Source organism: Larus michahellis, chromosome 21 (genome assembly GCF_964199755.1).
Source record: "Larus michahellis chromosome 21, bLarMic1.1, whole genome shotgun sequence".
NCBI classification, from domain to species: domain Eukaryota; kingdom Metazoa; phylum Chordata; class Aves; order Charadriiformes; family Laridae; genus Larus; species Larus michahellis.
Window position 1 is genome coordinate 1927617 of NC_133916.1, and position 27390 is coordinate 1955006.

The 27390-nt window shown below is 68.7% G+C and overlaps 3 protein-coding genes across 3 annotated transcripts; 1 reads left to right on the forward strand and 2 right to left on the reverse strand.

The window, feature by feature from the left end:
• Positions 1–558: 558 nt before the first annotated feature.
• Positions 559–4988, forward strand: LOC141733718 (uncharacterized). The gene is made up of 2 exons (XM_074564485.1): positions 559–1157; positions 4233–4988. The coding sequence occupies exons 1-2, from the start codon at positions 686–688 to the stop codon at positions 4787–4789; spliced, it is 1029 nt and encodes a 342-aa protein (XP_074420586.1). The 5' UTR covers positions 559–685; the 3' UTR covers positions 4790–4988.
• Positions 4989–5519: 531 nt separating this feature from the next.
• On the reverse strand, positions 5520–15538 carry SHISA4 (shisa family member 4). Its single transcript, XM_074564484.1, has 5 exons — positions 15114–15538; positions 11616–11787; positions 8905–9038; positions 6795–6977; positions 5520–5931 (listed from the first exon to the last, which is right to left on the reverse strand). Exons 1-5 carry the CDS (start codon positions 15178–15180, stop codon positions 5885–5887), a joined length of 603 nt encoding a protein of 200 aa, XP_074420585.1. The 5' UTR covers positions 15181–15538; the 3' UTR covers positions 5520–5884.
• A 1973-nt stretch (positions 15539–17511) lies between these two features.
• Positions 17512–26136, reverse strand: INAVA (innate immunity activator). Its single transcript, XM_074564505.1, has 8 exons — positions 25977–26136; positions 25243–25367; positions 25029–25148; positions 23521–23752; positions 21725–21826; positions 21257–21638; positions 18854–19445; positions 17512–17623 (listed from the first exon to the last, which is right to left on the reverse strand). Exons 1-8 carry the CDS (start codon positions 26134–26136, stop codon positions 17531–17533), a joined length of 1806 nt encoding a protein of 601 aa, XP_074420606.1. The 3' UTR covers positions 17512–17530.
• Between the last annotated feature and the right edge of the window lie 1254 nt (positions 26137–27390).

Genomic DNA, 27390 nt, shown 5'->3' on the forward strand with positions numbered 1-27390 from the left:
GGCGGCGGAGGAGCCGGCGGTGACCAGGGGGCGCCATAAACGAAGGGCGTCGGGAGCGGCTGCCAGGGGGCGCTATAACGAGGGGCGGCGGCCCCCGGGGGTGGCCGGCGGGGGGCGCTATAACGAGCAGCGCCGGGGGGGGGGGGGGGGGGCCAGAGGGCGCTATAACGAGGGGCGGCGGGGACGGTGGCCGCCGGGGCGGGGGGTGGGGCGCTGTAACGAGAAGCGGTCGGCGGCCGGCAGGGGGCGCTATAACGAGGGGCGGCGGGGACGGTGGCCGCCGGGGCGGGGGGGGCGCTATAACGAGGGGCGGCGGCGTCCGGCAGGGGGCGCTATAACGAGAAACGGTCGGCGTCCGGCAGGGGGCGCTATAACGAGAAGCGGTCGGCGGCCGGCAGGGGGCGCTATAAGGGACCGGGACGCGGCGGCGGCTGTGCGCGGCGGCGGCCGGCAGGGGGCGCTATAAGGAGCGGCGGCACCGTCAGCGAGCGGCGGCGGCCGGCAGGGGGCGCTCCAGGGAGCCGGGGCGGCACCGGCAGCGGCCGTCAGGGGCGGCGGAGCCGGCGGCCCCGCTCCGCTCGGTACCGGCGAGACAAAAGGCGGCGGCGGAGCGGCGGAGCGGCGGCGGGAGGGTGGGGGGAGATGGGCGGCGGGGCGGCGCCATGAGGAGGAGACGGCGGCGAGCATGGCGGCGGGCGGCGGCGGGGCGCGGCGGGGGCTGCTGAAGCGGAAACCGAACTTCACGCTGCAGGAGATCGACATCCTCATGAGCGAGGTGCTCAAGTACGAGCAGCTGCTCTTCGGCGCCGCCGCCAGCACCGTCAACGCCTACGAGAAGCAGAAGATCTGGTGGCGCATCACCAACAAGATCAACGCCGCCGGGCGCAACCAGCGCGACATCGGCGAGGTGAAGAACCGCTGGCGGGGGCTGCGCCGGCGGGCCAACGACAAGATCACCCGGCACCGGCAGGAGAGGCAGGGACCCGCCGCCCGACCCGCCGTCCGACCCGGCAACGGCAACGGCAACGGCAACGGCGGCAGCGGTTCCGGGCCGGGCCCGCCGGAGCTCGGCCCCGGGCCCGCGCCCGGGTGGGGACCGCGCGGCGCCGCCGGCATCGACCCGCCGGTTCTCAGCGTGGAGGTGGTGGCGCCGCACGGTGGGTCCGCGGGGGGGGGAGCGGGACATGGGCGGGGGGGAGCGGGAGAGGGACACGGGGGACAGGCACAGGGACACAGGGGACCAGGACAGGGACATGGGGGGACCAGGACAGGGACAAGTGCACGGGGGGACGAGGACAGGGACACAGGGGATCAGGACAGGGACATGGGGGGACTGGGAGAGGGACATGGGGTGAGCACGACAGGGACACGGGGGACAGGCACAGGGACAGAGGGGATCAGGACAGGGACATGGGGGGACCAGGACCGGGACAAGTGCACGGGGGGATGAGGACAGGGACACGCGGCATGGGGACAGGTGCATGGGGGGACTGGGAGAGAGACACGGGGGACAGGGACACGGGGGACAGGGACACGCGGCATGGGGACAGGTGCATGGGGGGACTGGGACAGAGACACGGGGGACAGGGACACGGGGGATGGGGACGGGTGCGTGGGGAGACTGGGACATGGACGTGGGGGAGCAGGAGAGGGACATGGGGGACAGGCACAGGGACACAGGGGTCCAGGACAGGTGCGTGGGGGGACAGGGACACAGGGGATCAGGACAGGGACATGGGGGGACCGGGACCGGGGCAAGTGCACGGGGGGACGAGGACAGGGACACAGGGGACGGGGACAGGTGCATGGGGGGACTGGGAGAGGGACATGGGGCGAGCACGACAGGGACACGGGGGACAGGCACAGGGATATGGGGGACCAGGACAGGGACACAGGGGGACCAGGACAGGGACACAGGAGACTGGACAGGTCCGTGGGGGGAGTGGGACAGAGGCACAGAAACATGGGGGATTGGGACAGGGACATGGGGAGACAGGGACATGGGGGGTGGGGGCAGGTGAGTGAGGGGACTGGGACAGGGACATGGGGTACCAGGACATGGACATGGGGGGACAGGGACACAGGGGACCGGGACAGGTGTGTGGGGGCACCGGGACACAGACATGGGGGACAGGGACATGGCGGGACCAGGACCAGGACAAGTGCATGGGGGGACCAGGGCATGGATACAAGGGACAGGGACGGGTGCGTGGGGGGACTGGGACATGGACGTGGGGGAGCGGGAGAGGGACATGGGGGGGCCGGGACATAGACCCAGGGACCAGGGCAAGTGCATGGGGGGACCAGGACATGGACACGGGGGACAGGGACAGGGACATGAGGGACCGGGACAGGGACACAGAGGGCCGTGACAGGGACCCGGAGGACCAAGGCAGGTGCGTAGGGGGGGCCAGGACAAGGACATGGGGGTACTGGGACACGAACTGGGGATGGGTGCCTGAGGGGACCGGAACGTGGACACAGGGGACAGGGACAGATTCGTGGGGGGACTGGGACAGGCACATGGGGGAACCAGGACAGAGACACAGGGGATCGGGACAGGGACATGGAGGGACTGGAGCAAGGACACGTGGGCACTGGGACCAAGACATGGGGGACCAGGACAGGGTCAAAGAGGACTGGGAGAGGGACACAGGACACCAGGACCAGGCTGGGGGCGGGGGGGGGCACCAGGGCCACCAGGACGGGTGTGTGGAGAGACTGGGACAGGGACAGAGACACGGGGTCAGGCCAGGACAGGGACACTGGGACCGTGACATGGGGGACCAGGACATGGAGACAGGGGACCAAGGCAGGGACATGGAGGACTGGGACAGGGATGTGGGGAACGGGGATGCGGGGGACAGGGACATGGGGGCACTAGGACTGGGACAGGGGCAGGGACGTGGGGTAGAAGGACACAGACACAGGGGAACAGGGCAGGGACGTGAGGGGACTGGGATGGAGACACAGACATGAGGGGACTGGGACAGGGACATGGGGACCAGGACCAGGAGGTGGGGAAAACTGGGACCAGGACACTGGGATCGGGACAGGGACAGGGGGGCAGGGACATGGAGGGGACACAGACACAGAGGAGAAGGATAGGGACATGGAGGACTGGGACAGGGATGTGGGGGGAGCAGGGTAAGGACATGGGTGACAGGGACATGGGAGGACCGGGACAGGGACACAGGAGACAGGGACGGCAACAGGGGCACTGGGAGCAGGACGGGAGGATACCGGGATCCAGCCTGGGACGTGAGGCATGGGAACCAGGACAGGGACAAGGGACAGGGCCCTGGGGCAGGGGACCAGGACAGGGCGGTGGGGACATGGGGGGACCTGGGCCAGGACAGGGGACTGGCACCAGGACAGCAGGAGGGGACTGAGACCAGGACAGGGACGGGGATACCAGGGCTGGGACGGGGACACGAGGGGACCATGATCAGGGCAGGGACACGGGGGGACATGGACCAGGGCCAGGACAAGGGACAGTGGCACTGGGATCGGGGCAGGAGGACACTAGGATCAGGCCAGGGATATGGGTCTCTGGGATTAGGACAGGGACAAGGGACTGGGGGTACTGGGACCAGGACAGGGACAAGAGAGGGCTGGGAACAGGACAGGGACATGGTGGGACTGGGACAGTGACATGGGCAGGAGCAGGACAGGGACATGGGCTATGGGGGTACTGGGACTAGGACAGGGACATGGTGGGATTGGGCAGGGACCAGGACAGAGATGGGGACGTGGGAGGGACCAGGACAGGGACAAGAGACTGGGAGTACTGGGACCAGGACCCGGGCAGGGACATGGGGGGACCAGGACGGGGACGTGGAGGTTACTGGCGCATGGGACAGGTTCCTGGGACAGGGACGTAGGGGACCAAAACAGGGACGTGGGGGACTTGGACTAGGACAGGGACAAGTGGGTACTGGGATATGGGGACACCGCATTCAGGAGAGGGATATGGGAGTGCTGGGACCAGGAGAGGGACAAGCGACATGGGATGGGCCACGACGAGGGACCGGGGGCCGTGAGGACACGCACGTATCGATGGGACCGGGCCCCAGGAGAGGGGACACGGGAGCACAGGCACGGGGACGAGGGGGACAGAGGCAGAAGGGGGCCGGGTGACTCGGTCCGTGGGGCGCTGGGGAGATGGCAGCGGGGGGGGGAGGGAGGGGGGGGTCCCGCCAGCTGCCCCGCGCTCTCCCTCCCTCCCGCAGGCGTCAAGGAGGAGGCGGTGAAGGAGGAGCCGGTGGAGGTGAAGACTGAGCCCTTCCACGGTCCGGCCGCCGACGGCATCCCCGGCCGCGGCACCGAGCGCCGGCTACACCGCGCCGGCATCCGCCCCTCCGGCGAGCTGGGCGAAGGCTGGAGCCGCAGCCCCCCGCGCCCCCCGCCCCCCGAACTCTCGCTGGGCGAGCTGGGCGGGCAGCCGGAGCCCTTGGGTTCCGATTTTCCCAACCTCCTCTTCCAACAAGAAACCGAGCATCTCACTAACTGCGGCGGGGGCGAAGCCGGGCCCCCCCCGGGGACGCCGGCGGGGCTGGGGGACGGGACGCCCGACTGTACCCAACTCACCCCGGCCGAAAAACGCATCGTGCAGTCCAACGAGCGGCTGGTGCAGGAGATGCGGGCGTTCCGGCGGGAATACGCCGAGAGCCGGCGGGAAACCACCTGCGTCCTGCGCGGCATCGCCCAGGCGTTGGCCGGCCTCGGCCGCAGCCTGGCCGAAATCCGGGACCTCTACCTCCGGGAGCAGGCGGCCCCCAAACCCTGACCCCCCTCCCCGTGTCCCCCCCGTCCCCGTCCCCCCCCCCACCACGCAGCTGGCTGTGTGCCCTGGGGACACCCTTCCCCCCCACCCCCCCCCGGCGCCCGCCTGGCTTCTTTTCTTATTTTTCTTATTTTTAATTATATTTTTTTTTTCCTTTCTCCATCCCACTTCAATAAAACTCAGAGCTGCCCCCTCCTCCCTCCCCCCGGCTCCCCCATCCCTGGGCTCCTTGCGGGGTTTTTTTTTTGGGGGGGGGGGGCGGAGGGGGGTGGCGATGGGACCCGCGGTCCCCTGGGTGATGGGGTTTGCCCCCTTCGTGGCTTTTCCCCCACGCGACGGACTCAACCGTCCCAAATTTCCCCGGTGGCTGGACACCCCCCCGCCCCCCCCCCCCAGCCCCATGGCGATGGGGGTGGTGGAGTCGGGGGGGGGGGGATGAATCACCATCCAAAATAGCCGGGGTGACTCAACGCTCCCACCCCCGGCGCCTGTTCCTCCCCCGCCCCCCCCCGCCTGCGGACGAGGTCCAGGGCTGAATTTGCTGCTTTCTGACCCCCCCCCTCCCCCCCCCCCGAAAAAAAAAAAAAACAAACCCCAAAACCCACCACGGGGGATGTTTTCACACCCCCAGTTGGGGGCGGTGGGGCTGGGTGGGCAGGAGAAGGATAAAGGCTGGGGGGGCGGGGGGGGGGGTGGGGGCAAAGTCACAAACACACACCCCCCCCCCCCATCTTCCAGCTGCCACCGAGAGGACACCGGGCTGTGGGGCACAAGCCGGGGTTTAATGCCACCCCCGTTGGCGGGGGGGGGAAAGCCGGGGTCGTATCCGGAGGCGGGCGCTGAGGCCACCCTCCCCCCCCGCGGCCCCCCCCCCCCGCTTTTCCATGGGCACAACGGGGCCGTTGGCACCCGGGGCCGGGGCGGGGGCACCCACAAAGGGCCCAGTGTGTTGGTGCAGGACAAGAGCCGCCCTGTGCCGCCGCCTCCTCCCCGCCATGGCCGGGAAGGGCCCGATCCGGGCCCCCCCTCCCCCCCCGGGGGCACCCTCCCGGCTCCAGGGTGGTGGGGGGGGGGGGGGGTCGGGGTGCCCGTGGGTGCTCAGGCTCCGGGGTAGCTGGGCTGTGCCGGGACGTAGGGGGGCGGCGCTGCGGGGGGGGAGAGAGAGGGGGGGGTGTCAGCCCCCGCGAAGCCACCCTGGCCCCCTCCCCCCCCCCCCCCCCACCGGGGGATAAGGGGGTGTCACCTCCCACCCCTACCTCACTGCTCCGCCCCACCTTGCACCCCAAATCCCCCCCCCCGCACCCCAATCTCCCCCACCTTGCACCCCAAATCCCCCCACCCTGCACCCCAAATTTCCCCCCACACCCCAGTCCCCCCCGCCCTCCCCCCCAAATGCTCCCCCCTGCACCCCAAATCCCCCCTGCACCCCAAATACCCCCCACCCTGCGCCCCCAATCCCTCCTTGCACCCCAAATCCTCCCCCCACCCCCCAAATCCCCCTGCACCCCAAATTGCCTCTCCTGCACCCCCAATCCCCCCTGCACCCCAAATCCCCCCCTGCACCCCAAATACCCCCCACCCTGCGCCCCCAATCCCTCCTTGCACCCCAAATTCTCCCCCCGCACCCCAAGTCCTCCCCCGCACCCCAAATCCCCCTGCATCCTAAATCCCCCCACCTTGCACCCCAAATACCCCCTACTCCCCAAATCCTCCCCCCTGCACCCCAAATCCCTCCTTGCACCCCAAATCCTCCCTCCTGCACCCCAAATCCCCCCCACCCTGCACCCCCAATCCCTCCTTGCACCCCAAATCCTCCCCCCGCACCCCAAATCGCTCCTTGCACCCCCAATCCCCCCCACCCCCCAAATCCTCTCCCTGCACCCCCAATCCCCCCCACCCTGCTCCCCCAATCCCTCCTTGCACCCCAAACCCCCCCGCATCCCAAGTCCCCCCTTCTACACCCCAAATCCCGCCCCCCCCCCCCCGCCCCCAGCCCCCCCCCGCTCACCGGTGGGGTTGTAGCCGGGGGGCCCGGAGGGGTAGAGCGGGTACTGGGCGGCGGGGCCGGGCGGTGGGTACATGGCCATGGGGGCGAAGCCGGGCTGGGGGGGCGCGGGGCCGCCTTTGGGGTCCATGGGGAAGGGGGCTGGGGGGGGCGCGGGGGGGTAGCTGGAGAGCGGGATCTCCGGGCCTGCGGGAGAGATGGAGGGGTGGGATGTGGGGGGCGGGGGGGGAGCGCGCTGCGGCAGCCGGCACCGGGACGGGGACGGGGGGTGTCCGTGACCCCCAGAGAGGGGGGGTGGGGGGGGTGAGCACCCGGGTGATCTCAGCAGCACCCGCTGCGGTGCCCTCCCCCAGCACCCAAATCCCTCCCCCCGGCACCCGTATCGCCCCCCGCCCCCCAGTACCCAAATCCCCCCCCGGCTTGCACCCAAATCCCCTCCCCCCCGCACTCAAAACCCTCCCTCCTGCACCCCAAATCCCTCCCAAATCCCCCCCGCACCCCAAATCCCCCCCGCAACCCACATCCCCCCACCTTGCACCCCAAATCCCCCCCGGACCCCAAATCCTCCCTCCTGCACCCCAAATCCCTCCCAAATCGCCCCCGCACCCCAAATCCCCCCTGCACCCCAAATCCCCCCACCTTGCACCCCAAATCCCCCCCGGACCCCAAATCCTCCCTCCTGCACCCCAAATCCCCCCCACCTTGCACCCCAAATCCCCCCTACCCCCCAGATCCTCCCTCCTGCACCCCAAATACCCCCCAAATCCCTCCCTGCACCTCAAGTCCCCTCATCCTGCCCCCCAAATCCCCCCACCCTGCACCCCAAATCCCCCCCACCACAAATCCTCCCCCCGCACCCCAAATACCCCCTCCTGCACCCCAAATTCCCCCACCTTGCACCCCAAATCCCTCCCAAATCCCTCCTGCACCCCAAATCTCTCCACCCCGCACCCCAAATCCCCCCACCCCCAAATTCTCCCTCTGCACCAAAATCCTCCCCCTGCACCCCCAATCCCCCCATCCTGCACCCCAAATCCCTCTCGCATGCCAAATATCCCCTCCTGCACCCCAAATCCTCCCCGCACCCCAAATACCCCCCCACACCCCAAATTCCCCCCTCCTGCACCCCAAATTCCCCCACCTTGCACCCCAAATCCCTCCCAAATCCCTCCCACACCCCAAATCTCACCCACCCCGCACCCCAAATCCCCCCTGCACCCCAAATCCTCCCTCCTGCACCCCAAATCCCTCCCTGCACCCCAAATCCTCCCTCCTGCACCCTGAATACCCCACCCTGCACCCCAAGTCCTCCCTCCTGCACCCCAAATTCCCCCCGTCCTGCACCCCAAATCCCTCCCACACCCCAAATCTCCCCACCCCGCACCCCAAATCCCCCCTGCAACCCAAATCCTCCCTCCTGCACCCCAAATACCCCCCTGCACCCCAACTTCCCCCTGTCCTGCACCCCAAATCCCCCCTCCCGCACCCCAAATTCCCCCCTCCTGCACCCCAAATCCCCCCACCCCCAAATTCTCCCTCTGCACCCCAAATCCCTCCCTGCACCTCAAATCCTCCCTCCTGCAACCCAAATACCCCCTCCCGCACCCCAAATCCTCCCCGCACCCCAATAACCCCACCTTGCGCCCCAAATTCCCCTGTCCTGCACCCCAAATCCTCCCTCCTGCACCCCAAATACGCCCCTGCACCTCAAATTCCCCCCTCCTGCACCCCAAATTCCCCCACCTTGCACCCCAAATCCCTCCCAAATCCCTCCCGCACCCCAAATCTCCCCACCCCGCACCCCAAATCCCCCCACCCCCAAATTCTCCCTCTGCAACCCAAATCCCCCCTGCACCCCAAATCCTCCCTCCTGCACCCTAAATCCCCCCTCCCGCACCCCAAATTCCCCCACCTTGCACCCCAAATCCCTCCCAAATCCCTCCCGCACCCCAAATCTCCCCACCCCGCACCCCAAATCCCCCCTGCACCCCAAATCCTCCCTCCTGCACCCTAAATCCCCCCTCCCGCACCCCAAATTCCCCCCGTCCTGCACCCCAAATCCCCCCCCCGCCCTTGCCCTGCACCCCAAGTCCCCCCCCCTCCAGCCCCCCACCTTGCAGGGGGGTGCGCAGGTGCTGCCGGCGCTGGTAGAGGTAGCAGCAGGAGCACATGAAGCAGCAGACGATGGTGGTGACGATGGCGATGAAGAGCACCACGGCCGAGGCGATGCCCGCGATGGTCTTGGGGCTGTGGGGCACGGGGGGGGGGCCGTGGGGCAGCGGGGCCTGCACCCCGGGCAGACACCCCCTCCCCCCACGGAACACCCCCCCACACCCCCCCCCTCCCAGTCACACCGGTGCCCCCAGCGCCAGGGGCAGCCTCGGAGCAACCACCTGGGGCCTGGAGGGACGGGGACGTCCAGGTAGCACCCAGTGCCACCGCCCAGTGCCACCCCCTAGTGCCACCACCCAGTGCCAGTGACCTGTGCCACCGCCCAGTGCCACCGCCCAGTGCCACCGCCCAGTGCCAGTGACCAGTGCCACCACCCAGTGCCACCACCCAGTGCCAGTGACCAGTGCCACGGCCCAGTGCCACCCCCTAGTGCCACCACCCAGTGCCACCGCCCAGTGCCAGTGCCCAGTGCTAGTGACCAGTGCCACCACCCAGTACCAGTGACCAGTGCCACCGCCCAGTGCCAGTGACCAGTGCCACCACCCAGTGCCACCACCCAGTGCCAGTGACCAGTGCCACCGCCCAGTGCCACCCCCTAGTGCCACCACCCAGTGCCAGTGACCTGTGCCACCACCCAGTGCCACCCCCTAGTGCCACCACCCAGTGCCACCGCCCAGTGCCAGTGACCAGTGCCACGGCCCAGTGCCACCCCCTAGTGCCACCACCCAGTGCCACCGCCCAGTGCCACCACCCAGTACCAGTGACCAGTGCCACCGCCCAGTGCCACCCCCTAGTGCCACCACCCAGTGCCACCACCCAGTGCCCACTGCCCAGTGCCAGTGACCAGTGCCACCACCCAGTGCCACCACCCAGTGCCACCACCCAGTGCCAGTGACCAGTGCCACCCCCCAGTGCCACCCCCCAGTGCCACCACCCAGTGCCCACTGCCCAGTGCCAGTGACCAGTGCCACCACCCAGTGCCATCCCCCAGTGCCACCCCCCAGTGCCACCGCCCAGCACCCGGCATCCAGTCCCGGGGCCAAAGGCAATCACCCAGCACCCACGGCCACAGCTCAGCACCCAGCGCCACTGCCCGGTGCCCAGTACCGACCCCCAGTGCCCAGTACCAGTGCCCAGTGCCCAGTACCAGTGCCCAGTGCCCAGTGCCCAGCACCCAGTGCCCAGTACCAGTGACCGGTGGCCAGTATCAGTGACCAGCACCCACTGCCCAGCACCCAGTATCAACGCCTAGCCCCCAGCACTGCTGCCAGTGCCCAGTCCCCAGCCCCCAGTGCCCAGTACCAGTGCCCAGTGCCCAGCACTGATGCCCGCTGCCCAGTGCCCAGCACCCACTGCCCAGTCCCCAGTACCAATGCCCAGTCCCCTGTACCCAGCCCCCAGCTCCCAGCTCCCAGTACCCAGCACTAATGCCCGCTGCCCAGTGCCCAGTCCCCAGTGCCCAGCACCCAGCCCCCAGCCCCCAGTACCAGTGCCCAGTGCCCAGTACCAATGCCCAGCCCCCAGTACCCAGCACTAATGCCCGCTGCCCAGCACCCAGCACCCAGCGCCCAGTGCCCAGTGCCCAGTACCAATGCCCAGCCCCCACCACCCACCACCCAGTGCCCAGTGCCCAGCCCCCAGTACCAATGCTCAGCCCCCACCACCCAGTGCCCAGTGCCCAGTGCCCAGTCCCCAGTACCAATGCCCAGCCCCCAGCACCCAGCCCCCAGCCCCCAGTGCCCAGCACTGATGCCCACTGCCCAGTGCCTAGTGCCCAGTCCCCAGTACCAGTGCCCAGCCCCCAGTACCAGCTCCCAGCCCCCAGCCCCCAGTGCCCAGCACTGATGCCCGCTGCCCAGTACCAGCCCCCAGTGCCCAGTACCAATGCCCAGCACCCACTGCCCAGTCCCCAGTACCAGTGTCCAGTGCCCAGTACTAATGCCCACTGCCCAGTGCCCAGCAGCCAGCCCCCAGCCCCCAGCCCCCAGTGCCCAGCACTGATGCCCGCTGCCCAGCCCCCAGCCCCCAGTACCAGCACCCAGCACCCAGTGCCCAGTCCCCAGTACCAGTGCCCAGCACCCTGCCCCCAGTGTCCAGTACCAATGCCCAGCACCCACTGCCCAGTGCCCAGTACTGATGCCCGCTGCCCAGTGCCCAGCACCCAGTGCCCAGTCCCCTGTACCCAGCCGCCAGCCCCCACCCCCCAGTACCAGTGCCCAGCACCCAGCACCCAGCCCCCACCCCCCAGTACCAGTGCCCAGCACCCAGCACCCAGTGCCCAGTCCCCAGTACCAGTGCCCAGCGCCCAGCACCCAGCACCCAGTGCCCAGTGCCCAGTCCCCAGTACCAGTACCCAGTGCCCAGCTCCCAGTAGCAGACCCCAGTGCCCAGCACTGATGCCCTCTGCCCAGCCCCCAGCCCCCACCCCCCAGTACCAGTGCCCAGCCCCCAGTAGCAGTGCCCAGCACCCAGCCCCCAGAACCAGTTCCCAGCCCCCAGTACCAGCGCCCAGTCCCCTGTACCCAGCCCCCAGCCCCCAGTGCCCAGCACTGATGCCCTCTGCCCAGCCCCCAGCCCCCAGGGCCGGGTCCCCCCGAGGGGTGTGTGTGTGTGTGTGTGTGTGTGTGTGTGTGTGTCCCCGCGGGCTGTCACCTGAAGGCGAGGCAGTGGCGCTGCTGGCGCTCGGTGAGGAGGCGCAGGGGGTCGCGGCAGCAGTAGCGCTGGTGGCAGGTGCCGCAGCAGAAGGTGAGGAACTCGCAGTCGAAGCCGGGGTGCCAGGAGCCGTTCCTGTCCACGTACCACAGGCAGTCCTCGCCCCCCGCCGCTGGGGACGGTCACCCGTCACCGAGGCCTTCGGGGCACCCACCCCCCCCCCCCGCCCCCGGCCCGGCCAACGCCACGCCCCCCCCCGCCCCCCGTGCCACCAGCATCGGCCCAACGCCTCCGTCCCCGAACAGTGGCTCCGGGGGGACAGCCCCTACCCCACTGCGGACCCCCCCCCTCCCCGTATCCCCCCCATACCCCACTGCGTTCTGTCCCCACATCCCCCCCCGTATCCTGCTCCATCCTGCCCCCCGTATCCTGCTCCATTCTGCCCCACATCCCCCCAGACCCCCCTCCATCCTGCCCCCCCCACCCCCTGCCCCTATGTACCCCCCAGACCTCACTCCATCCTGCCCCCCGTATCCTGCTCCATCCTGCCCCACATCCCCCCAGACCCCGCTCCATCCTGCCCCCCCCACCCCCTGCCCCTACGTACCCCCCAGACCCCGCTCCATCCTGCCCCCCATATCCTGGTCCATCCTGCCCCACATCCCCCCAGACCCCGCTCCATCCTGCCCCATTGCCCCCCACCCCTGCCCATCCTGCCCCACATCCCCCCAGACCACGCTCTATCCTGCCCCCCCATCCCCTGCCCCTATGTACCCCCCAGACCCCGCTCCATCCTGCCCCCCACATATCCTGCTCCATCCTGCCCCACATCCCCCCAGACCCCACTCCATCCTGCCCCATTGCCCCCCACCCCTGTCCATCCTGCCCCACATCCCCCCAGACCCCGCTCCATCCTGACCCATATCCCCCCAGACCACGCTCTATCCTGCCCCCCCCACCCCCTGCCCCTACGTACCCCCCAGACCCCGCTCCATCCTGCCCCCCACATATCCTGCTCCATCCTGCCCCACATCCCCCCAGACCCCACTCCATCCTGCCCCATTGCCCCCCACCCCTGTCCATCCTGCCCCACATCCCCCCAGACCCCGCTCTATCCCGTCCCCCCCCATACCCTGCCCCTATGTACCCCCCAGACCTCGCTCCATCCTGCCCCCCATATCCTGCTCCATCCTGCCCCACATCCCCCCAGACCCCACTCTATCCCGTCCCCCCCCACCCCCTGCCCCTATGTACCCCCCAGACCTTGCTCCATCCTGCCCCCCGTATCCTGCTCCATTCTGCCCCACATCCCCCCAGACCACGCTCTATCCTGTCCCCCCCCATACCCTGCCCTTATGTACCCCCCAGACCCCGCTCCATCCTGCCCCCCACATATCCTGCTCCATCCTGCCCCACATCCCCCCAGACCCCACTCCATCCTGCCCCATTGCCCCCCACCCCTGCCCATCCTGCCCCACATCCCTCCAGACCCCGCTCTATCCCGTCCCCCCCCATACCCTGCCCCTATGTACCCCCCAGACCTCGCTCCATCCTGCCCCCCGTATCCTGCTCCATTCTGCCCCACATCCCCCCAGACCCCACTCCATCCTGCCCCCCCCCACCCCCTGCCCCTATGTACCCCCCAGACCTCGCTCCATCCTGCCCCCCATATCCTGGTCCATCCTGCCCCACATCCCCCCAGACCACGCTCCATCCTGCCCCCCCCATCCCCTGCCCCTATGTACCCCCCAGACCCCGCTCCATCCTGACCCATATCCCCCCAGACCACGCTCTATCCTGCCCCCCCCACCCCCTGCCCCTATGTACCCCCCAGACCCCGCTCCATCCTGCCCCCCACATATCCTGCTCCATCCTGCCCCACATCCCCCCAGACCCTGCTCTATCCTGTCCCCCCCCACCCCCTGCCCCTATGTATTCCCCATATCCTGCTCCATCCTGCCCCCTTGCCCCCCAATCCTGCCCATCCTGCCCCCCATATCCTGTTCCACCCTGCCCCACATCCCTCCAGACCCCGCTCTATCCTGTCCCTCTGTACCCTGCCCCTATGTACCCCCCCATATCCTGCTCCATCCTGCCCCCTTGCCCCCCAACCCTGCCCATGCTGCTTCACATCCTCCTGTATCCCACTCCATCCTGCCCCACATCCCCCCAGACCCTGCTCCATCCTGGCCCCCCACCCCCTGCCCCTATGTACCCCCCAGATTCTGCTCCATCCTGCCCCCCTGTCCCCCATATCCTGCTCCATCCTGCCCCCTTGCCCCCCCATCCATCCTGCTTCACATCCCCCTGTATCCCATCCATCCTGCCCCACATCCCCCCCATAACCTGCTCTATCCCGTCCCTCTGTACCCTGCACCTCACTCCATCCTGCGCCCCCCGTCCCCCCATCCCCTGCCCCTATGTACCCCCCCAGACCCCATTCCATCCTGCCCCCCTGTCCCCCATATCCTGCTCCATCCTGCCCCACATCCTCCTGGATCCTGCTCCATCCTGCCCAATGTCCCTCCCCTGAGCCCTGCTTCCTCCTGCCCCACATCTCCCCAGACCTCACTCCATCCTGCCCCATATCCCCCTGGATCCCACTCCATCCTGCCCCGCATCTCTCCCGACCCCACTCCATCCTGCCCCACATTCCCCTGGATCGGGCTCCATCCTGTCCCATGTCTCCCCGTACCCCACCCATCCTGCCCCATGTCTCGCCCCCACCACCACCCCCCCCACCCCTGCTCCATCCTGCCCCACATCCTCCTGGATCCCGCTCCATCCTGCCCCACATCCTTGTGCTCTGTCTCACCCAGCCCGCCCCCCCCCACCCCCAGGCCGCCCCCCAGCCCGGCTGCTCCAGCGACGCTCCCAGCTCTATTTCTGGCCGGAGCCACATGCGCTCCCAGAAATAGCCACGGGCCGAGGCCTGGGGGTGGCCGGAGGCGTGGGGACAGTGGCCGGGAAGCCACCGGGGTGGAGGCCGCTTCCCTCGGAGTGTCCAGCTCGCTCCCCAACCAGCTCCAAGTGGCCTCTCGGGTTGGGGGGGGGGGGGGGGGTGTCTCACAGGGGGTTCACTCGCCGCCCAGCGGGACCGGGCCAGCTCAGAGCCAAGTGGGGAAACTGAGGCACAGGCAGCAGGAAAACCCCCAAATCCCCCGGGACGGGGCGTCCCAGTTCCAACGGCCACCGGCTCCGTGTGCGCGTGGCTCCCGGGGACAAGCGGCCCTTGGGGACACCCCGAAAGTCTCAAGCGGGGTGCAGTTGGCGGGGGGGGGACACACAGCGGGACACGTCTGGCGCACGCAACCCCCGTGCGAAGGGCGCAGCCACGGTCGCAGCCGGCGGCGCCGGGTCCCACCCCGAGCTGTCCCACGGTCGCAGCCGGTGGCACCGGGTCCCGTCGCAGGGTGGCACCGCCCCCCCCCCCCCCCCCACCTCAGCTGCCCCCGGTCTCCCCCCGCCCCATCCATCCCCCCCCGCCGTGTCTCTTACCCAGCGAGGCGGCCACGGCCACCAGCACGGTGCCGGCCAGCGGCCAACCGGGGCCGCCGGGCCCCATCCCGGGGGTGGCCCGGGGGGGCGGCGAGGGGCCGGGCCCGGTGTCCCCGATCGGAGCTGCCCGGGAGCGGGGGCGGCGGGGCGGCAACGGGCCCGGGGCGGCGGGGATGGGGCCGGGACGGCGGGACCGGTGGATCCCGGAGCCGGTGGCTCCCGGTGCTGGTAGATCCCGGGGCCGGCGGCTCCCGGTGCCCGTGATAGCCTGGAGCCGGGGGCTCCCAGTGCCGGGGGCTCGCGGTACCGGTAGATCCTGGAGCCGGTGGATCCCGCTGGCTCCCGGTACCGATGGATCCCGGCGCAGGCCCGCAGTGACGCCGCAGCCCGGCGGCGCTCGGCCGCTGCCCGGTGCCCCCCCCACCCCCCCCCCTTCCCCCCCCGCGGCGCCGCCTCCCGCCGCAGCCGCCGGTCCCGGCCCCCGCCCGCCCCCGGGCACGGCCGGGCAGGGCTGCTCCGGGGCCGGGGAGGGGGGGGCTCCTGCCGTCGGACCGCCAACCGGACCCGACCCCCCCTCCTCTGCCCTCCCCCGCACCCCGCATTTCCCCATCCCTTTGCCCGCCTTTGCACCCCCCCCCCTTCCCCAGCACCCCGCATTTCCCTTCCCCTGCACCCCCTCATTACCCCCCTGCACCCCCCCCGCACCCCCTCATCCCCCCCCCCGCACCCCCACCTTTCCCCTTTCCTCCTTCCCCAGCACCCCTTATTTCCCATCCCCTCCACCCCTTCCCTGCCCCCGCCCCCCCATTGCTCCTGCCCCCCCCCTTTCCCGGCACCCCTTTTCCCAGCACCCCCCTCCCCAGCACCCCCTTTCCTTGCACCCCCCTCCTCTGCACCCGCCCAGGACCCCCCTCCTCTGCACCCTCTTTCCCTGCACCCACTTTCCCAGCACCCCCCTCCCCTTCACCCCCTCCCCAGCACCCCCTTTCCCTGCACCCCTTTTCCCAGCACCCCATTTCCCTGGCACCCCCTCCTCTGCACCCCCCCAGCACCCCCTCCCCCTCACTCCCTTTCCCTGCACCCCCCTTTTCCCTACACCTCCCTCCCCAGCACCCCCTTTTCCTGCACCCCCTTTCCCAGCACCCCATCTCCCAGCACCTCCCTCCCCTTCACCCCCTCCCCAGCACCCCCTTGCACCCCCTTTCTCTGCACCCCCCTCCTCTTCACCCCCTCCCCAGGACCCCCTTTCCCTGCACCCCCTTTCCTTGCACGCCCCTCCTCTGCATCCCCCCTGCACCCCCTTTCCCAGCACCCCCCTTCCCAGCACCCCCTTTCCCTGCACCCCCTTTTCCCTGCATCCCCCTCCCCTTCACCCCCTCCCCAGCACCCCCTTCCCCAGCACCCCCTTTCCCTGCACCCCCTTTTCCCTGCATCCCCCTCCCCTTCACCCCCTTCCCCAGCACCCCCTTTCCTTGCACCCCCTTTCCTTGCACCCCCCTCCTCTGCACCCCCCTGCACCCCCTTTCCTTGCACCCCCGTTTCCCAGCTCACCCTTCCCCAGCACCCCCTTTTCCCTGCACCCCCTTTCCTTGCACCCCCCTCCTCTGCACCCCCCCTGCACCCCCTTTCCCTGGCACCCCTCCCTCTGCACCCCCCCAGCCCCCTCCTCCCCTTCACCCCCTCCCCAGCACCCCCTTTCCCAGAACCCCCTTTCCCTGCACCCCCTTTCCTTACACCCCCCTCCTCTGCACCCCCCCTGCACCCCCTTTCCCTGCACCCCCTCCCCAGCCCCCCCCTCTCCAGCACCCCCTTTCCCCAGCACCCCCATCTCAGCCAGGCCAAGGGCTCGCTGGGTGCCGGGGGCGGGGGGGCACAGTTGGACCCGGGCACCCCCTTGGCCCCGGGGTCACCCCGTCACTACCCCGAGCCCCCAGAGGCACGGCCGGACCCCCCCGTCAACGGGGCCCGATCCTGGCAACGGCCCCAGGGGCTGGGGGACCTGGGGCGGGGGGGTCACAGGGCTGGGGACAGAGGTGACGCGTCCTGGGGGGGGTGGCGAGGACGGGGGCACCCCAACGACCACCTTTATTAGAGACCAACGAATCGGGGTCCGCGGGGGCACCGTCAGCATCCGGGGGCAGGGTGGCGGGGAGGGGACACGGGGTGGGGGGGGAGTGGGGGGGGCCAGCCCCGGCCACCTTGTCCCCCCCCCCCGAGCACCCAGGGGTGCTGAGGGGGCAGCTGCGCCCCCCACCCATGTCCCCCCACCGGGGTGGGGGGGGTAGGGGACAGGCCCGTCCCCACTGTCCCTGGGCCAGCCAGGCTGTGCCCCCCCCCCCCCTCCCGCGCCCCGGGGTGCTGGGGGGTGGGTGGGGGTGTGTGTGTGGGGGGGGTGGTAGTGGTGGTGGTGTCTGCGCTTACACTTGTGTGACGATCTCGCCGTTCTCAGGCAGGTAGACCTGCACGGGCACGCCGTCCGGGGAGCGCCGCAGGACGTGCAGCGGGGGGGCCTGCGTGGGAGAAGGAGCCCGTGGGGGGGCCGGCACCCCACCATGCGCCATGGCAGCACCCCGGGGGGGGACACGGCCCGGGGTAGGGGCTCGGGGTGGGGGGGACACACACAGCTGCACGTCCCCGCTTGCCCGGCGTGGGCCCCGGTTGTGCCACCCCCTACTGCAGGCGCCCCCCCCCCCGCCCCGGCGGGACCCCCCGGGTGGAGGGGAGGGTGCTGGCACCCCAAATTGTCTCCAGGGACACCCCCCCCCCCCGCCCCACCCAGGGACACCCCCCCTCCGTGCTGCCCCAGAGACCCGCGTGGGAACCTGGGTCCTGCTCGTGGGACCCCAGGTGTCACCGGAGGGACCCGCGTGGGACCCCCGTCCTGCCCCAGGGACCCTCCTGGGACCTCAGGGACCCTCGTGGGACCCCAGCCCTGCTCATGGACCCCTCCCTGGACCAACCCCCCCCCAGAGGGACCCTCAGAGGGTCCCCATCTCAGCCCAAAGGACCTTGAGGGACCTTGCTCCTGTGCCCAAGACCCTCACGAGACCCCGGGGCTGGCTGTGGGACCTCCTCAGGACCCCAATCCCGCCCCCGGGACCCTACTGGGACCCTGATCCCCCCCCCCAGGACCCCCTTAGGAACTGCTCTCGCCCCAAGGGACCTCCACCAGTCCTGTCCTAAGGACCCTTGGATGTCCCCGGTCTTGCCCCAAGGGACCCTCATGGGACCCCAATTCTTCCCCCACGGACCCTGATCCTCCCCCTGGGACCCCCCCAGGACCCTGATCCTGCCCCAAGGACCCCCTTCGGATCCTGCTCCCGCCCAGGGACCCTTGCGGGACCCCCGGCCCAGCCAGTGGGACCCTGGACCTGGCCAGAGTGACCTCAGAGGGTCCTGATCCTGCCCCAAAGGACCTTGAAGGACCTTGGTCCTGTCCCCAAGACCCTCCCGAGACCCTGGTCCCGCCCCAGGGACCTTCACGGGATCCCAGTCCTGCCACGAGGACCCTCATGGGAACCCCCGTTCTTCCCCATGGACCCCCTCAGGACCCCACTCCTGCTCTGGGCACCCCGGTGGGACCCCACCAGAGCCACTTGTCCCTGAACCCACCTCAGGGTGACAACTCGTGTCACCCAGTCACCCACAGGGCAGCACCCGCGGGACCCCCACATGGGGACGGGCACCGCGGTGCCCCCCACCCTCCCACGTCCCCACACCAGCCGGACCCCCTGCCCTACCTGAGCCCACGGCAGGACCCCACGGGTGATGGGCACGTCCCTGCTGCTGCCGCTGCCACCACGGGGTCCCCGAAAGGCCCCTTGCCGGTCGAGGGAGTGGGGACGGGCACCCCGCAGCCGGGCGCGCTGGTGCCACGACATGAGCTCCTCGGTGACGGCCGCCTTGGAGAGCCCCCGGCCCCCCGCCGGCGCGTAGTCCTTGAGCGAGGGGGTGCGCACGATGCGGCTGTGGGAGGGCACCAGGCGCTGGTAGCGTAAAGGGGCCAGATCCTGCTCGTAGAGGAAAGCCGGGGGGCCGGCGGGCGGCAGGAACCGGTGGGCACCCCGCGGGTAGTACCCAGGTTCGACGAGGGGTGGTGGGAGCGGGGGACGCGGGAAGGAGACGTCGGGGCTGCTGCTGCCCGGAGAGGTGGCGTGAGAGATGCTGGAGAGGTCGGAAATGCTGTCGTCGGAGCCGGAGCGATGCGCTGGGCCGGGGCTCGGGATGGTGGGGATGACGGAGGTGGGTACCGTCACCGTGTAGTAGGTGGGACGCCGGCGGGGTACGGCGCTGCGGCCCCGCGGCTCCCCGGGCTGCCAGCACGTCTCCACCCTGCGGGCAGGGGGGGGGCCGCGGCTGTAGGTCACCCCGTCCCCACGCCCGGGGGGAAAGGGGTGGCCGGGGAGGGGGCGGTGGGGCTGAGCACCCCATGGCGGCAGGGTGCACCATCCATCCCCATGGGGCTGGCTCCAGCCTCCTCCCCGTGGGGTTGGCTCCGTCCTCCCGGTTGGGTTATCTCTATCCTCCCTATGGGATTATCTCCACCCTCTTCCCATGGGATTGTCTCCATTCTCTTCCCATGGGGTTATCTCCATCCTTCTCCCATGGGGTTATCTCCACCCTCCCACGGGGTTATCTCCATCCTCCCCATGGCGTTATCTCCATCTTCCCTATGGGATTATCTCCATCCTTCTCCCATGGGGTTATCTCCACCCTTCCATGGGGTTATCTCCATCCTCCCCATGGCGTTATCTCCATCTTCCCTATGGGATTATCTCCGTCCTTCTCCCATGGGGTTATCTCCGCCCTCCTATGGGGTTATCTCCATCCTCCTCCCATGGGGTTGTCTCCATCTTCCCTATGGGATTGTCTCCATCTACTTCCCATGGGGTTATCTCCACCCTCCCATGGGGTTATCTCCATCCTCGTCCCATGGGGTTATCTCCATCCCCCCTATGGGATTGCCTCCAACAACCCTCATGGGGTTGTCCCCAACCTCCCCCATGGGCTTGTCCCCAACCTCCCCCATGGGGTTGGCTCCAGCCTCCTCCCTGTGGGGTTGGCTCCATCCTCCCAGTTGGGTTATCTCCATCCTCCCTATGGGGTCATCTCCATCCTCCCCATGGCATTATCTCCATCCTCCCTATGGGGTCATCTCCATCCTCCCCATCGCATTATCTCCATCCTCCCTATGGGGTCATCTCCATCCTCCCCATGGGGTTAGCTCCATCTTCCCTATGGGATTGTCTCCATCCTTCTCCCATGGGGTTATCTCCATCCTCCCCATAGGCTTATCTCCAGCAACGCTCATGGTGTTCTCTCCAACCTCCCCCATAGGGTTGCCTCCATCCTCCCCATAGGGTTAGCTCCATCTTCCTCCCCATGGGACTATCTCCATCCTCCTCCCCATGGCTTTAGCTCCATCCTCCCCATGAGGATACCTCCATCCTCCTCCTCATGAAGTCATCTCCAACCCCATAGGTTGAGCTCCGTCATCTCCATGGGGCTAGCTCCAACCTCCTCCCCATGAGTTTAGCTCCACCCTCCCCATAGGATTATCTCCATCCTCCTATGGGGCTATCTCCATCCTCCTCTCATGGGGTTATCTCCATCTTCCCTATGGGATTGTCTCCATCTTCTTCCCATGGGGTTGTCTCCATCCTCCCCACAGGATTATCTTCAACCTCCCCATAGGGTTATCTCCATCCTCCCCGTAAAGTTGTCTCCATCCCCCACGTAGGGTTAGCTCCATCATCCCCTTGGTGTTATCTCCAACCTCCTCCCCATGGCTTTAGCTCCATCCTCCCCCTTGGTGTTATCTCCAACCTCCTTCCCATGGCTTTAGCTCCATCCTCCCCATGGCGTTACCTCCAACCTCCTCCCCATGGGGTTGTCTCCATCCTCCTCCCCATGGCTTTAGCTCCATCGTCCCCATGGGATTATCTCCAACCTCCTCCCCATGGGGTTGTCTCCATCCTCCTCCCTATGGGTTTATCTCCATCATCCCCATGGAATTATCTCCAACCTCCTCCCCATGGGGCTGCCTCCATCCTCCCCCCCATAAGGTTCTCTCCAACCTCCTCCCCATGGCTTTAGCTCCCTCCCCCCTCGCAGAAGCCCCCTCCCCACGCACAAGGATGTACCTCAAGGACTGGGACTGTCCCCGCCGGCCCGATGGCTCCGGGGTGCTGGGAGCGCTGGAGCCCGCCTGCCGGCACAGCACCAGGGTCCTGATGGGGACGAAGCGGTAGGGAGGGACGTCCCCCGCCCTGGGCGCCGGCGCGGCTGCGGGGTCGGGGCTGCCGGGGGCGGCCGGCGGGGACGCAGGGTAGCACCGGGAGCCCCGGGTTTCCCCTTCGCCGGCGTCGACGCCGGGTTTGGTGGCCTTCTCATAGGGTCTGTCGTGGCTGGTCTCCTGCCAGGGGCTGGGGGGGTCCGGGGGGGTCCCCGAGCCTTCCGCCTCGCTGGGCTGCTCGGGTGACGGGGACCCTCGCGGGGTGCCGGGTCCTGGCGGCCGCGTCTCCTCTAGGGGCAAGACGGTGGGTCAGGATGGAGGGGACACATGGGGGGCCACGTCCCCACCCCTGCCCCGCTCCCCGCAACCCCCTTACCCTCCTCCAGCAGGACGGCGTCCGACAGGGAGCTCTCGTCGGAGGCGCTGAGCTCTGCGGGACGGGGGGGACGGCTGAGAAGGGTGCCGGTGCCGCCGCCGGCTGCCAAAACTCTCCCACGGCACCCGCCGCCACCCAACGCGTCCCCGGAGGCCTCCGCTCCCCTTCTCCCACGCCGCCTGTCCCGACACGCTCCGGGACGGTGGCGGTACCGGCCAGGCCGGCTTTGCCGAGCCGTGCGCCGGCGCTGCGGGGCAGCTCCCAGCCTGCCCAGGCCGGGCAGCAGGAAGGGTGCCGGGCAGGTTTGGGGGCACCGGCAGGGAAGGAGCCGCCGTCATCCCGTCCCCGGTCCTCGGGGAGGGTGGCGGGGATGGAGCCGAGGTCACGGCACGTGCCGGGGAGAGCGGGGACCCGCTGGCATGTCCGCCACCGGGACGGGGACACGGCAGCCGGGCCAAATCCTGCCACCCGTTGGGGTGCTCTCGCTGGGGGGGGTGGCGCGTTGGGGGGCAGTCGTGGGGGTGCAATCGCTGGGGATGAGTTATTGGGGTGCGATCATGGGGGTGCCCCCGGCAGGGGAGGTGTATGGGGGTGCATGCGCTGGGGAGGAAGTATCGGGGGGCATTCAGGGGTGCGTGCGCCAGGGAGGAAGATTTGGGGTGCAGTCACATGGCTGCAAGCATGGGGGATGAAGTTTTGGGGGGGCATTCAGGGGTGCGATCCCTGGGGATGAAGTTTTGGGGGGCATTCAGGGGTGCGTGCACCGGGGAGGAAGTTTTGGGGGGCATTGAGGGGGGTGCAGTCCCTGGGGCCGGCGTATTGGGGCGCAATCACCAGGGGTGATTCCCTGAGGATGGGGAATTGGGGTGCATCCAGGGGGGTGGATTCAGTAGGAATAGGGAATTGGGGTGCATTCCCTAGGGATGGCATTTTGGGGCGCATCCAGAGGTTGCATTCCCTGGGGATGGGGAATTGGGGTGCATCCAGGGGGGTGGATTCAGCAGGGACAGGGAATTGGGGTGCATTCCCTAGGGATGGCATTTTGGGGCGCATCCAGGGGGGTGAATTCAGCAGGGATAGGGAATTGGGGTGCATTCCTTGGGGATGGCATTTTGGGGCGCATCCAGGGGGGTGCATTCCCTGGGGATGGGGAATTGCGGCATCCAAGGGGTCGGATTCACCAGGGATGGGCAATTTGGATGCATTCCCTAGGGATGGGGAACTGGGGCGCATCCAGGGGGGTGCATTCCCTAGGGATGGGGAACTGGGGCGCATCCAGGGGGGTGGATTCAGCAGGGACAGGGAATTGGGGTGCATTCCTTGGGGATGGCATTTTGGGGTGCATCCAGAGGTTGCATTCCCTGGGGATGGGGAATTGCGGCATCCAAGGGGTCGGATTCACCAGGGATGGGCAATTTGGATGCATTCCCTAGGGATGGGGAATTGGGGTGCATCCAGGGGGGTGGATTCAGCAGGGATAGGGAATTGGGGTGCATTCCCTGGGGATGGCATTTTGGGGCCCATCCGGGGGGGTGCGTTCCCTGGGGATGGGGAACTGGGGTGCATCCAGGGGGGTGCATCCACGGGGACCCGAAGGATTGGGCCGCGCGCTCCAGGGATGCTGTATCGGGCTGCCTTCACCAGGGACAACCCAACCAAGCCGCCCCCATTCCTGTCCCCCCCCCGCGACCTCCAGCACCCCTCGAAGGAGCCACCACCAACCCAGGGCCGGGGTGGGGTGGGGGGCGGGGGGGACACACACACATGGCGGGGTTGGGGGGGATGAGGGGGCTCACCCTCGGCAGCAGCAGTTCCGGCGGGGACGGACAGTGGCCGTCGGCCGGCCAGGAGCCGGCGCTGGTTGAGGATGTTCTCCAGGTCCTTCAGCTTCTGCTCCTCCAGCAGCGCCGCCGTCTGCCGCCGCTTGCGCAGCCGCTTGCTGATGTTCTCCTCGCGGCACAGGCGCCGGGCGGCCTTGGCGATCTGCAGCTGCAGCGCCAGGTCCCGCTCCAGGGCGCTCAGCGGGTCCTTGGGGAGACGGGGGAGACGCTCGGCGTCCGCCACCCGCCACCCGCTACCCGCCGCGCCGGCACGGCTAACGGCGGCTCAGCGTTAACGGGGGGGAAGAGGGTTTTCTGCCATGGGATGGGGACGGTGACATCATGGCATGGGATGGGGTGGGATGGCATGGGATGGGGATGGGATGGGATGGGATGGGATGGGGTGGGATGGCATGGCATGGCATGGGGATGGGATAGGATGGGATGGGGTGGGATGGCATGGCGTGGCATGGGGATGGGACGGGATGGGATGGGGATGGGATGGGATGGGATGGGATGGGAAGGGGATAGAATGGCATGGGATGACATGGGATGGCATGGCATGGCATGGCATGGCATGGCATGGGATGGGATGGCATGGCATGGCATGGCATGGCATGGCATGGGATGGGATGGGATGGGATGGGATGGGATGGCATGGCATAGAATGGCATGGGGTGGGATGGGATGGGATGGGATGGGATGGCATAGCATGGCAATGGGATGGCATGGCATGGGATGGCATGGCATGGCATGGAATGGGATGGCATGGGATGGCATGGCAGGGGATGGCATGGCATGGGGATGGGATGGAAAGGGGATGGAATGGCATGGAATGACATGGGATGGGATGGCATGGCATGGCATGTCATGGCATGGCATGGGATGGCATGGCATGGCATGGCATAGAATGGCATGGGATGGGATGGGATGGGGATGGGATGGCATGGGATGGCGGCATGGCATGGCATGGGGATGGGATGGGATGGGATGGGATGGCATGTTATGGCATGGGAATGGGATGGGATGGAATGGGGATGGAATGGCACAGGATGACATGGCATGGCATGGCATGGCATGGCATGCATGGGATGGAATGGGATGGGATGGGGCTGCGATATAGGATATGATGGGATGGGATGGCATGGAGATGGGATGGCATGGGCTGGGATGACATGGCATGGCATGGGATGAGGATGGAATGGAATGGGATGGGGATGGGATGGGGATAGGGAAAGGATGGAATGGGATGGGGCGAGATGGCATGGCATGGAGATGGGATGGGGGTAGGGAAAGAATGGAAGGGGATGGGGATGTGATGGGATGGCATGGCATGGCACGGCATGGCACAACATGGTGCTTCTCCTGGTGGCACTTGGGCATCTCCCGCAGCTCTGGGATGGGATGGGATGGGATGGAGAGGGGTCCCCACCACCCTCCCAGGAACCCCCCCCACGCCCTTCGCACCCCGGGGAGCCCCTCACCGCCCCGCGCAGGACGAGGGTCTCATCCAGCTTGAAGGCGGCCCCGATCCTGCGCCGGACCTTAGGGGGCTTCTCGCCGGCTTTCAGGGGGTACTCGCGGGGCAGCGTCCCCGTCAGCTCCTGGGGACGGCACGGGGGCGCTGAGCCGCCGCTTGGAGGGGGCTGGGGGTGGTGGGGGGGGTTGGGACAGGGTGTCCCCCCCAGCCCCGCTCACCGCCTCGCGCAGGCAGAGCCGCCGCAGCTCCTGCACGCAGGTCTCCAGGCGGGCCTCCAACGCCTGCTGCCGCCTGCGCCCGGCCTGCGCCCGCTCCTTCAGGGGGGGCACGGGGCTGTCGGGGCCTGGGGAGGGATGGGGGGGGTGGGACGGAGAGAGGGAGAGCTGCTGAGATGCAGCCCCCCACAGACACACACCCCCCCACACACCCCTCCCCTCCCTGCCTCAGTTTCCCCCGACGCCAGAAGGGAGGAAAAGCAGCGTCACCCCCCCCATACACACACACTGGCACCCCCCCCCCACCACCACCTCCCCGGCAGCACCCGTGGGTGCTCCAGCTCCCCTGGGGGCAGCCGTGGTTTCCCAGCACGGAGACACGGGGTGGGGGGGGGGACACGGGACATACACAAGGTTTCGCCCTGACTCAGCCATCCCGGAGCAAAACCCGGCTGAGTCAAAGCCGGCCTCCCCCCCCCCTCTCCCCCGCGGCCCCAGTCCCCTCATCACGCTTGGGTGCCCCCCCCGAAAGCAGGGGAAACCCCCATTTCCCCAATTTTTTTCCCCCTCCCCAGGAGCTTTTGTGTATCCCCATGCACCGAAGTGCCCCGTTCTCAGCCTGGGGAGGGGGGGGGGGGGGGGCACGTCTATAAGAGCACTCGTGGGCGATGAGGGCACCCCAAAACCTTCCCCCCCCCCCCTCCCCAAATACCCCCCCCCCAACCCCCGGTGCTCACCCGAATGCAGCATGATCCCGCTGTCGGTGTCGCTCACCTCCCCCATGCCGGGCCGGGACCCTACGGGCGACAGCGGGGAGACGCCTTGTCCCCTCGCCACCCCTCGGGGAACACCCAAAGGTGAAGCCCCCCCTGAACCCCCCCCCCCGACCCTCAGCATCGCCCCGCGTCCTCCTGGGCGGCCGACGATGGCTCCGGCGATGGCGGCGGGGCAGGGGAGAGGGGAGGAAGGCAGGCGAGGCCGTGTTTGCTTTGCCTGCCTTCTTGTAGGTCCTACGATAAACAAAGGTGCGCAAACACGTGCCCGGCAGCCGGGAACCTGGATGAGACCCATCCCGGGGGCAAAGGTGGTCGGGGTGCGGCCCGGTGTGGGGGGGGGCGGGGAGGGGGCCTGCACCCTCCCGCCCCGGCCGGTTTCGCTGGGCGCCTCTCCCAGTTTTGATTTCTTTTCCGTCTGGGCTGGAGGCGGCCGCCGGGGTGGGGGCGGCCGTGGGAAAAAGGTTCCCTCCAGCACCCCGACACCCCCCCCCTGCTCTATTTTAGCCAGGGGAGGGGGGGAAACGGGTGGGAGCAGGGCAGGGGGGGTCGCTGAGGTTGGTTTTGTATGGCTTCCCCCCCCGCCACCCCCCCCTGCCGTGCCTCAGTTTCCCCCCCTGTTGGGACGCAGGGTGGGTTGGGGAAACTGAGGTAGGGCGCGGGGGGCCGGGGGGTGGGGGGGCGGGGGGGGCAGCGCTGGGGGGCGATGCCTTACCTGGGCGCTCGCCGCCGCTGCCGGCTTCTTGCTGCGCCCGGGCCACGGGGACGTGTTGTGACTTGAGGCGGAGGGGAGGAGCGGGTGAGCAACACCTTCCCGGCCACCGCCAGCCCCGCAACGCCCCACGCGCCGCGGCCTCGCCCGCCACCGCCGGGGACGGGGACACGGACACGGACACGGCACCGCGCGGCACCGCCGTGGGTGCGGTGGGGGCAAAGGGCCGGGCGCTGGGGCGCGGGGTGCCGTGCTGTGGGGCGGTGTTGTGTGGGATGGCGTGGGATGGCGTGGGATGGGATGGGATGAGATGGGATGGCATAGCGTGGGATGGCATGGCACGGCACGGGATGGGATGGCATGGCATGGTGTGGGATGGGATGGGATGGGATGGGACGGTATGGGACGGTATGGCATGGGATGGCATAGCGTGGGATGGCATGGCACGGCACAGGATGGGATGGCATGGCATGGTGTGGGATGGGATGGGATGGGATGGAATGTATGGTAGAGTATGGTACGGTATGGTATGGTATGGGATGGCATGGGATGGGATGGGATGGGATGGGATGGGATGGGATGGGATGGGATGGCATAGCGCGGGATGGCATGGCACGGGATGGGATGTATGGTACAATATGGTACGGTATGGTATGGTATGGCATG

Excerpts from the sequence above, each read along its gene's own strand:
- LOC141733718 (XM_074564485.1), top strand. The coding sequence starts at position 686 with ATGGCGGCGGGCGGCGGCGGGGCGCGGCGGGGGCTGCTGAAGCGGAAA. Across the intron at positions 1,158-4,232 it reads GGAGGTGGTGGCGCCGCACG|GCGTCAAGGAGGAGGCGGTG; the intron begins GTGGGTCCGCGG and ends TCCCTCCCGCAG.
- SHISA4 (XM_074564484.1), bottom strand. The coding sequence starts at position 15,180 with ATGGGGCCCGGCGGCCCCGGTTGGCCGCTGGCCGGCACCGTGCTGGTG. Across the intron at positions 9,039-11,615 it reads CGCCACTGCCTCGCCTTCAG|CCCCAAGACCATCGCGGGCA; the intron begins GTGACAGCCCGC and ends CGTGCCCCACAG. Across the intron at positions 5,932-6,794 it reads CCCCGGCTACAACCCCACCG|CGCCGCCCCCCTACGTCCCG; the intron begins GTGAGCGGGGGG and ends CCCCCCCCGCAG.
- INAVA (XM_074564505.1), bottom strand. The coding sequence starts at position 26,136 with ATGCTGAGGGTCGGGGGGGGGGGTTCAGGGGGGGCTTCACCTTTGGGT. Across the intron at positions 25,368-25,976 it reads CGGGATCATGCTGCATTCGG|GCCCCGACAGCCCCGTGCCC; the intron begins GTGAGCACCGGG and ends ATCCCTCCCCAG. Across the intron at positions 21,639-21,724 it reads CGCCGTCCTGCTGGAGGAGG|AGGAGACGCGGCCGCCAGGA; the intron begins GTAAGGGGGTTG and ends TCTTGCCCCTAG.